Consider the following 11,839-nt stretch of genomic DNA (forward strand, 5'->3'; position numbering starts at 1 on the left):
ACTCCAATTCAGCAGCTGTGTCAAATGTTGGCACAGACTTTCTATCATCGGCAGTATAATATCCATATGATATGCCAGGCCTGCACACACATTTTCTCTGTCCACTAACTCATACAGCCAGTCAATCGGTGGTCATGGACATGTTCCCCCCAAGATAAACAAGCCTTTATTCAAAAGCTGTAACAGTATCAAACTGATATTTATCATATAAGCGCATGGTTTTGTGGCCAGGAAATATTTGTCTTTTATTTGCCTCTGGATTACAATGCATTACACTCTGATATGAATTCACAGACTTCATGTGCTTGGCAGGTTTAGTGTTTATGTTTTGATCAGATATGCATCTTCTGTGCTTTACAGTGTTGGCAGTAGCAGAAAGCGAGCCCGTCCAAGGCACAGAAATTGGTTTTTGTTTGTAGGCACACTAGCTTTGGGGCTTATGCATGTGCTGTCTTTAGGACACAAAGAACGTGGACACACTTTGTCAAAATTTAAATGCGTTTAGATCAAAGTAGAAAAATACAGGGAGAGTGTGTTGCAATGCAGAGAGAGGCATAAAGGAAAAGGGGAGGGGATGGAGTAATAGGGAGTAATGGGGTGGGGACATTAAAGGAGAGAGATACAGCGAGAGGGTAGAGAGATGAGCATGGCTTTTTCTGAGTACACATCCCAGTCGAATGTTTATTCTCCTTCTGTGCTTTTATGTTCCAGGGTCCTGCTGGTACCAAAGGAGATAAGGGAGAAAGAGTAAGTCATTCCCCTCACATACTTCAACCGCTGTTTAGAGCAAACCAAGGTTTACTACTCTGTTTTGCAATGGAAATATTATTTTGCTGAAGTAAAACTCCTGACAATTACTCACTAATGTTTCACACCCTTGTTTTGAAGAAACCAAAATTACTCTCCAGTACACATTTACTGTTTCTCATTTGTAGCACAAGCATTCACTTTATTTCCCTCTTTCACTGCCTCTGCCTCATTTAGAGCAAACCAAATCAAATCAGTGTTCATGGTTCAAATTTGTAGCAGAGCGGGGTCTGTATTTTTGCTGACACAGTAGCCAGGCCGTCACCACTGAAGGCTTGAGATACATGCAACTTGCCAGTTTGAATCAAACCTGTAATTCCTAATTCTGCCCCATTTCATGAACTTGTAGGGACATTTGTACCTTGCTGCAGTTAATTTTTCGGTGGGAGATTCAACATGAAAGTGTCTGGAAAAAATGCATGAAAGGATTTTCTCCTCAGTGTACATTTGTGGTGGCCCAGTTGTGAATAAGCTGGTTAGTATCTTAAAGTGTGCATCTGCCCAATGATGAAACTCATTTCACAGTCTCAGTGACTTATAATAATTGAACAGGGGAAAAGTAAACATTTGCTACAAAGCTATTTTTCCTTTATATATTTTTACTATATACACAATAGTCACATTAAATGTTTATATGATGATAAGTACAAGGCAAAAGAACTGTTTTGTTTTTGAACCTGCATCTTATATTAAAGGTGTAACCAAGTCAGCTTTAAAGGACCAGTGTGCAGGATTTAGTGAATATCCGCCTCCCCCACCCCTCCCCTTTCAAGCATGTAGGAGAAGCTACGGTGGCCGCGATATTCATGAGAAACATGAAAGGCCCTCTCTAGAGCCAGTGTGTGGTTAGTCTGTTCATGGAAGAGGACCCGAACCCGTTCTATATATAAAGGACTCATTCTAAGATAATGAAAACACAATGATTCGTATTTTTAGGTGATTATACACTAATTAAAACACACTAAGAATATTATATTCCATTTCTGCCAAGTCTGTTCAGCTAGATGCCACTAAATTCTACACACTGCACCTTTAACATCTCAAAACACCTCACAAATGTCACAAATCTAAATATGTGCAAGTCAAGTTTTTATTTGATTGCTGGTAAATAACCAGCAATCAAATAAAAACATATTTTCAATAGAATATTAGCTTAATAGGGTTAAAAATTAGTTTCAGTGATATAATTGCAAAAAAGTCAAAGTTTGAAACCTTTGAAGTTATCAACTCAATTCCAACTCTTGTCTTAAATCACTAGATTAAATATCAAGTATGACCCTTCATACATCAGATTAAGTCTCAAGAAAATCATGACCTGAGTCAGACTTCAGTCCAGGTTCTGTCATTTGAGTCTCACACACAGTACGTCCATACACTCTTCACTCCATTCATAGTTCCACCCATTAAGACATTTTGGTGCTTTCCAACAACTATTGTATCATATATTAAGTGATATCAAAAGTTTCTCAGTGGGTGATTTTATTCCTTTAAAATCCTAACAGAAATGACCTCAACGCTGTTCTCTAATGAGGACACCCACAGTTCAGTTTAATATATTTCACACTGCTAATTCCAGCAGTCAATTTGTTGATTTAAAATGTGTAATTATGCAGAATACCAACACAGTTCGGAGGAAGCACAGTCAAAGTCAACAAAGCCGTGCCCAAATACTTTATATGATTAAATTTTTATTTGGCTTTAATTGTGTCATTTACAATAACTCTCTACTTTGCTGTGGTAAGTGTGCTATCTGTTCTGGCCAGTATAAATATAAGGGGCGTCAGAGTAGGGAATAAAGGTGGCATGCGCTCATTAAAACACCCACAACAACACACGCCCACCAATTTATTAACCACTTGTCTGGAAGTTTATGTTCCTGTGGTTGCTCGAATAGAAAAGTGGTTGTGTGATACTAAGAGCCTCGCGTTTGTTATTCAGGGTGATGTGCAATCCCAAGCTGCGGTGCGTGCCATCGCACGGCAAGTGTGTGAACAGCTCATCCAGAGTGAGTAATCAACAATAATTAACACAAGCACATTTATTAAGCACCATTTATTTGCTGAAAGTGTCTCTTCTGACCTCTACTGGCTTCTCTTCACTTCACACCAATAAAAACACTCTCAAAATGGCAGAAAGTGAATCATTTCAAACCATTCTTCTCTGTCTCCTCACAGGCCACTTGTCTCGCTATAACTCCATCCTGAACCAGATCCCTGTCCAGTCTGCAGTGTCAGTCCGAACAGTACCTGGACCACCAGGAGAGCCAGGTCGAAGAGGCCTTCCAGGACCTCAGGGAGAGCAAGGCCCTCCTGGCAGACCAGGTTTCCCTGGTACCAACGGCCAGAATGGACGACCGGGAGAGAGAGGTGAGAGAGAAGGATGTTTAAGGACGTGTATACAAAATACTGACAGGATGAGCAACACGTCAAGAGAGAGACAGGGGAAAATATACTTTATATGTAATATACGATAATATACAGACTGATCACAGTCCATCATCACTTCTTCACTGTCTGTGTTGTGTCTAGACACAACTACAACTACGTGCTCTTTTTCATATTAGCATCAGAAAGAGTGGGGAAACATTTGAGTATGTATTAGACTGCCCTTACTGCACTGAGCAGGTGATAGACTAAACTAGAAAATCAGATGCCAGAGAAAATGTGGAGTGCAGTTTAAGAGAACCAGATTTCTTCACAATAGGAAAGTGTTTGTCCTTTGCAAGGAAGTAGGTCAAGCAGCAGACATCCCAATTTCATCCCAATTTCATTTCCACATTCACCATATCCGCGTTTCCTGTTGCTGTCTGTTGATAAAGGGAAACATGGTCATAGCCAAGACTGAAATTGTGTATTAGTGTATTTTGTTGCTGTGATACACTTCAACAGCCCCTTCATCAATAGCTGGGGACTTTTACTGAATAGACAGTGAAAATCCAAATAAAGTCTCCATTGCTGCAGTTGGACCTTCAACCTGCCTGCTTGTTTGCTGCTTTTTGTGGTCTGGCTTCTTCTCTGACTCACCAGACAAACTCACAGTTTGGGTCAGAGCTCCCGCGAGGTTCAGTCCAGGCCAGAAGACAGTGACTCCAATATCCATGAGGTCATTCATTTGCCACAGGCCCACAGAGGAGAAACTGCCTTTATAAGGCAGTTTCATCTTCATCGTCTTCATCGCTAAAACATGCAACCCACACACTAGCGTTACATATCGAATGAGGCTGCACACAGAGGTTTAGGAAAGCTGAGAGCAGTCGAAGCGCTGACAGGAAATGTCCAGCATGGTTTCCTCCTCCTCTGCGGTTCAGACCTTTTGATTCTCCCCAATAACATTTATGACCTGCAGCCACTGGTCTCACATACACACATATACACACCTCACTGTTTTATGGGCTGAACTGAAACCAGAGTAGGCCAAATATTATAAAAAGATGTATGACTTGTTTAAAAAAATTGGGCAGATTATTATTAAGGCAGGTGTTCCATGTTAAGCTGATACAAAAATCAGAAAGAAAACTGCACTCGGGCTCACTAAGGGACCAATTCTTTAGATAAATTATAAAGTGTTTGTTCTGTTTTTCAGTAGAATTGACAAATTAGACTCCTTATACAATATCGTCCTGAACTGAGACAAGCTATGGGCCAACTAGTAGCCATCAGAAAAGAAGAACATCACGGCTGCCAGGGTAGGGGTAAATGTCAAATGTTTTCTCCTCAGCATCATTCTGATTACTTCCTCTGATTCAATTGATTAAGACAGGCATTAAGTCAGCGGGCCAGAAAATCTGCAGATCACTAGTTTTATGCGGTTTTCTAATATTAGAGAGTACGAAAAATATTCCATTAGGTCATTCAAACATCTGCACCACTGGACAGCGACACAGAGCAGACTCTCTGAGGGTTTATCATACATTTCATTAGACTGATTATCCAGACAAAATTTATCCAGCACATTTAGACAGACAAATATTTGCAATATAATACCGTTGATATGATAGTCCAGTGGTGGTGGAAGAAATACGCAGATGCTTTACTTTTAGTAAAAGTACCAATGTAACAATGTAAAAATACTTCATTACAAGTAAAAGCCCTGCATTCAAACTCCTACTTAACTCAAATTAAAGAAGTATTAAACTAAAAACACTCATTCTGAAATGGTGCCTATGATCAATATATTATTGCATTGCAAATTGACGCTAATGTTAAAGTTTATTAGTGATCAGTTCATAAACAGAATTATACTGTTGGTAATTCAATCCAATGGTTCCCAAACTAGGGGTTGGGCCCCTCCGAAGGGTCAAGAGATAAACCTGGGAGGTCTGAGATGATTAATGAGTTAGAAAGAAGAAGAAACTAAGTTCTACTGCACAAATTTGTTTTATTTTGAACTATTCTCTCTAATATACTGAATATTGTTTCCTCTTTGGGCCCCAAATAAATGAAACCATGTGAGAAGTTTAGAGGGGAAATCACTCTTTGGTGGAACTGCAAACAATTCATACACATCTGAAGAGATCACAAGCCAAAAACAGTTGCGAGTCACTAATTTAATCTTTAACAATGTGTTGTATTTTATAAGCTGTGTTTTTGTCAAATGTTAATATGAAAAGTAACCATAGCTGTCAAATAAATCTAGTGGGGTAACCAGAACAATATTTCCATCTGAAATGTAATGAAGTAGAGGGATATAATAAAAAAAAGAAATACTCAAGTAATGTACAAGTACCTCAAAATTGTACTTGCATGCAGTCACTGAGTAAATGTACTAGTGTGATAATCAATACCGCTGGCAGACCCTTTAGAAACCATCAAGAGGCTGTGTGTGCAACAAACTTGACGTGACTTCCACCTAAATGTGAATCTCTTTGAACTGTGTGTGTTCCAGGTCTGCTAGGAGAGAAGGGCGAGAGGGGGAGTCCAGGTGTTGGGAGTCAGGGACCTCGAGGACCGCCTGGACCTCCAGGTAAGACACACACACACAGACACACACACATAGTTCAGAGGATGCTTGATATGCACAACCAACTCAATTCATCATATTTATTCTCCTTCCAGGTTTAAATAAGGTTTTGAGATGCTGTAGCGACTTCAGAATCTGATAATTTAGCAGCACGATTGTGTTACTGAACATTTGCTTTTAGTGTTTTCAGACTGTGACTGAGCTGGAGCTACTGTACTATGTGTGGAATGTTTTTCATTGTGTTTCCTTTGAACAAAACCCAAAACATTTCAAATATTGAAACAATAGAATTAAATGGCACGGAGACTTAATGCGTTTTGGATTTACTTTACTCTCTGTTGAATCTCCGTTTGAGGAAAGCAAGCAGGCGGTTTGGACCATGAATATAATTCTCTGTATTGATTTCCCCGTGCGCTGTGGAGTTTGAGGTTTGTGTTATGAAAACATGTCAGTGCTGGGATTTTCTGTGTACTGTTGTGCGATCAATACTCACAGAACAAGCTGACAAAACTCCCTGGAAACTTTTCTATGATCAGACAACTTAAAAAAAAAAAAAAAATCCAAAAACTTCAATATGTGAAAATGGAAATCTTTTCTGAGAGAGAGAGAGAGCTACAAGGGGGAGAGCACTCTGTCTTTATCCTCTATGCTTTTCCGGAATATTTGTGGGATGATAATTTTAGCACTTGGCAAATGAAAACACCCCCAAAATATTGATTTCATATATCTGCTGAGTGCTGAAGTGAGTCCTGATGGAGGCAGATTCTCCTGTGTAAACATAAAGCAGAACCCTCCGGCTAAATTTCAGCTAAGAACTGTTATTCCTGCGCCTTCCCTCGGGAGATTCACTATCATCTCCCTTATCCTGAAATGACAAGCAAGTGTTTGATGCCCCCTAATTTTTTATGTCATGTTGTTACAGCAGCAGAGAGAGGGATTTAGGAGCGATTAAAGAGATGATAGTACGCTGACTGAGGATGCCAGTTTATTTTCCACTTTTTTCTCTCCTTCTTATCCCTGCTCACCAGGTGTTACGCTGTCATTTTACAAAATGCCTACTGATGACTGATTTTATGCACACGCTCATCTATTCACGCAGACTTTTCTTGAATCCTCAGGCTTGCCAGGTGAAGGACGAACAGGCAGCCAGGGCCCTACCGGTCGGCCTGGTAACCCGGGGTCACCGGGTAGGCCGGGGAACCCAGGTACCACCGGACCAGCTGGCCCACCAGGATACTGTGACCAGAACTCATGTCTGGGATACAACGTTGGAGGTAAGTACCATCATCCAGACACTATTTAAGCCTTTAGTTGATGCTCTAACACATGAAACTGAACCTAGAAGGCGTGTTTGGGTCGCAGCATTGAGTGTAGACAAACACATTCTTACATCAGCTAAATGTCATTCCCAAACTGGAAGGCATTGAAAGAGGGTCTGCATTACCAGGAAAAATGGAGAGTGGAACAAAAGATGAATTTATCTGATTATATTTGGGAACAATAAACAAACAGGAGTGCTGAGCGCTGTTACTATTCAAATTCAGTACAGCAGAAGAGCCCTTTGTGTCCCAAACTGGCAGTTTGGGCAAAATTTTGCTTTCGTTTTTTATTCACACAACAGAAATGACTGGTTGACTGACAAGTTCCTGAAAATCTTATAATCATATTCTTTTTGCTTCAAATGGACAGACGGAGTCCGGGAACCACTGCTGTAGACAAGTTAATACGAAACCACACTGGCATTGAAACAAAAACAACATCTTGACTGGAATATTTTCCTGAATATAGTCAAACCACAAAATATCCAGACTTTACTAAAACATTCTCTGCTGTTTATTTAGACCTCATGTTGTCCTTGTTTGTCCTTTTGCAACTGAGCAGTAATTCAATTCTGTTATTTTACACTTATAAAACACCATGTTAAGTGCAACCATCAGTGTTACTACTAAAGACATAATTTACTTTATTCTTATATTTGCTAATTTATCGACACAACCTTAAACTGTTGAACCCTGCCCAGTCTTTCCATCTTATAAAACAGCTTTTATAGTATAAGACACTGAAATATTGTTTTCACAGTGACAGCAGGCTTTGAGATAGTTATTGTTCTAATAAACCTCTCACAGAACTGGAGAGTAATCTGCCTTTTATAGTTGTTCCACTGTGAAGTTTATATATTCAGGTCCACATTGATGAATTAAGGAGTTAACCGTGTTACAGACTGGAGGTGTTTGTCTGTACTGAGATCTAATAAAATACGATTTACGCACACGCACACACACACACACACACACACAGGACATCTTTGAATATTCACACTGATGAGGACCTTGTAGGACTTTAATTGTTCTATTGTCTTGGGTCATCTCAGCAAGGACATTACACATCTAACAGCTTCTGACAAGTCGTCTTGATGATATATCATCTGCTAAAAGTAGCTGATGGATGAGACATTACTTCATCCATCAAACAGATTTATTTTATATAAATGGATTCCAGTCAGAAGGGGTTTTTTTTATTTTGTTTTATGACTTCAAAGAGCCTTGCCTGTTCTTCTGAACTGTGCGAGGATTAAACGCTCCCTCCCTGACCACTTAAAAGGAAAACTGCAATTATAAAATACAGTATGTGCAATACATTTTTCCTCTCATAGCAGCCCAAAATTTGGCCTTTAAGTGTGCTTTGTTTATCTTTGTCCTCTAAAGGGATAATTCAGTTTACTCATATTTTCCCATATATTCTCAAAACACATTGTTGCCTAAAGCTATGAGCTTTGTGAACGAGGCGTTACTGGATGTCAGCAGGGTCAGTGTCAGTGCTGCTTGAAGACAAGGAATACAATGTTTAACCTTCATTAGCCAAGCAAGAACCATTTTCTTAACGTTTTCCGGAGAACGTACACAATCTCTAGAGGGTTACATCATTTTTCTTTAAATCACTGTTTCCACTGCCCTGGCTGTGGGTAAACAAATACTGTAGAAAATAAATTTGAATTTAATTAAAGTTCTTAAAAGAAAAACTTGATAAAAGAGATTTCCGCACACTTGGATCTCAGCAGGGACGTTACACATCTAACAGCTTGTCATGTATGCTCTGACCTTCATCAGAGCATACATGAATCATGTATGCTCTGATGAAGGGCTGATAGAGCAAAAGCTCAAAATAAAGTGAAATACTGCATAGATCTAAGTGTGCAGAAATCTCTTTTATCAAGTTTGGACTCATTGATGCTTCAAGCACCTTACAAAGGTTTAGCCAGGTGAAATGGTGGTCATCCTGCAACTTCTTTAAAAAAAACGAGTAGCTTTATAAAACGTGTAAATGTAGTTTATTCTTCTTTGTCATAGGTTAAAGGTACGTTTCCCTTTTTTGAGAGTGAGCTAAGCTAGGCTAAATTCAACATTGAGCGTATCTTGGAAATGTTTGTAGATACAAAAATGGCATCAAAAGTAGAACAAAATATTAACGTATGTAATTAATCACTACCTTCATATCTTAGGTCTTGTTCTTCAAAGCAATAGATTGTCATTTTGTGAAATTCACTTGTTTGCTTTTTTGCAGCAAAGCCACTCTCATATATGTCTGGCAAACAGCCGACAGTTAGCTTAGCTCAGCATTAAGACTGAAAGCAGGAAAATGGTTAGCCTAGCTCTGTGCTTGTGCAAACATGGCTGTAGCTTCATATTTAATGGACAAACACGAAAGAAGTATTGATCTTTTCATGTAACTTTTGGAAAGAAACCAAAAAAAAGAACTCTATGAGGTTATCACACTTGTGGTTAGTAGGAAAAATGGTAAGAATCCCGCCATTGGCTGTGTAATACTTTACTTTTGCATATCATAGGTCTTATTTATTAAGACATAATTTCACTGAATTAATACTTTAATGTAGCTCTCCCACATGCTACCCATCACCTTTAGATGAGTATATTTTGAGTAATATAATGGTATATAAAACACTGCAGTTGTGGTATCTGCAGAAAATGGCAGACTTCTCCCAATGTTTGACTCAGCTTTTCTTGGTATTTGCTGAACTACAAACACATGTTGCACTACTGTTTTCTGTGTTAGAAATCTTTATTTTTACTTTCTTCTGTGCAGAAAGAGAAATAGAGATCTGACACGTTTTCCATCTTTCTAAACATTTCATATGAATGTCTTAATATTTATCTGAGCTAAATTTATTATAAGAATGACTAAGGGTGTGTGTTTCCTCTAAAAGAGGGAAGCAGATTTCCAACACTAATTCTTCTACCTCCAACACCGCAACCCAACAGCTGGTAAAGTTCTGTCGGTGCGGTTTGAGAGGTTTAACTCTTTGGTGTCATTAAGGTTTTCCTCCTGATGTAACATCTCTCTGACTCTGTATCCTCCCTGTGTTCCCCTCCCTCTGTATCTTTCTCTTTCTGACTGAAGTTCAACAGGACTATGGGAATGATTACTGAGGAGCATTCTCCAATCGTCCTCCTCTCCTCCTCCTGTGCTCACCTCCCTCCATGCCCTGTAAATAAGACTAGAAACTGAGGAAATTGATGTATTCAATGACTCCCTCGAGGCATCCTTATTTCTTGGGATGGATAATTACTCCTGACCCCGGTGTTTAACCTCTAATCCCTGCAGCAGTGTTTTTTAAATTTTGTGTCTCTGGAGACCTACATTTTCTAAATTACTTTTCTTGCAACGTACACTTCATTTTTCTCTAAAATTATCTAGAAATTTAACAAGCCTGAATATTTTTATTCAGCTATTTTAAGATTTTAGGACTTTAGGCAACTTTGAGCCCTCATTTTGGTCTCCTAAGTTTTTAGAAACGCACACACATGATGCTGCGCTTCCTCGTTATGAATAGAAACTGGATTACTTTCTACAATGTACTTAAATTTCTTGATAGAATAGGTTTGTTTATCTGGCTGCTCCATCACTTGAGAGTCTCAGAGACAAAATTGGATTTGGTCACCTTCCCACAAGACCAAAAGAAAAAACCCCCTCAATGCTGCTGTGATGATCCCCACCACTGATCTCAGTGCCATCTGTCAACAAATACTCATGCATACAACGCTTTGCTGCTGCAGCCTCCACTTCACCCAGCTTCAAGCTCAAATCTCTTCAAAGCTAATCTCATCCTTCAAAGCCAGATGAATCAGCTAACTAGTGATGAGTTGTTGTGATGCTGATTGGCTGCATTCATTACTGAACAACCCCTCTATCTGTACATTTCATATAAACTGGGCGGAAACTCCGGTTTTTACCCCTGATGTGATCCAGATGTGATCCTTTCATTTCTGTGAAATGATCCAATCTGGGCTATACAGGGTAGAAACCTGATTTTTTCTTTTTTTTTTTTTCTTGAACTTCATTAACTCACTTCCTTACTAACCTGATCCGTTGGGACACTTTTGGGTTCCAAGACCAAGGAGCTCATATCAGCCTGTCAACTGCTTAAAATCACCAACCTGTGCATGCTTCCCATTCTTGTCCTGCTTCTGCTCAAACTTACATTCAACTTGTTTTGTAGCTTTTAATATCACGCTGCCTCTTGACATGCTCCTAAACAATGGTGGTGGTAAAAACTGAAACCCGTAGTCCCAAAGCCAGCTTTAACTTTATGTGTTAGCCGTGGCAACCCAGAAACCTCCTCTCCAACTGACCCCCAATATTCCCACCACCCCACCCAGTCCAACCACTGCCTCACGGTGGCTACCAGTCCTACAATCCGCCCTACAACCAGCCGTACAACCCTGCTGCAGTGGCTTACAACAACGACCAAGGAGGCGAAGAGGGTGAGGAGGAGGACGAGGAAGAGGACCCCTATTATCGCGGTTACCCGCCTCAGTACTACCCCCAACAGCCCTCCCCGCTGGCTCACAGTCGCCATGGTTACCGCTCGAGCCCCACCCACTCCGAGGACGTGGAGCTGAGGTCACCGGGAGTCGCCAGGAGGTTTTCACGTGACGTCGTCGTCATGGAGGAGAGCGAGGAAGGAGGACTTTAGAGGAAGAAGGATGGACTCACCTCAAGTGCTTGAGCCCTGCACGCCACACATACAAACCAGACACTGACACACACATACACA

The 11,839-nt window shown here is 40.0% G+C and overlaps 1 protein-coding gene across 3 annotated transcripts in view; it reads left to right on the forward strand.

Annotated features, from left to right (window-relative positions):
- col14a1a (collagen, type XIV, alpha 1a) overlaps positions 1–10,867 on the forward strand; it is a 148,281-nt gene extending 137,414 nt beyond the window's left edge. For 2 of the 3 annotated variants that reach the window (XM_067602026.1, XM_067602025.1), the window contains exons 43-48: positions 712–747; positions 2,746–2,812; positions 2,982–3,173; positions 5,692–5,769; positions 6,885–7,040; positions 10,183–10,867. In XM_067602026.1, the coding sequence (XP_067458127.1) occupies positions 712–747; positions 2,746–2,812; positions 2,982–3,173; positions 5,692–5,769; positions 6,885–7,040; positions 10,183–10,211 (558 nt within the window). In that variant the 3' untranslated portion in view covers positions 10,212–10,867. The other variant, XM_067602027.1, reaches the window with a different exon arrangement.
- The last annotated feature ends 972 nt before the right edge of the window (positions 10,868–11,839 follow it).

Source organism: Thunnus thynnus, chromosome 10 (assembly GCF_963924715.1).
Source record: "Thunnus thynnus chromosome 10, fThuThy2.1, whole genome shotgun sequence".
Taxonomy (NCBI): Eukaryota; Metazoa; Chordata; class Actinopteri; order Scombriformes; family Scombridae; genus Thunnus; species Thunnus thynnus.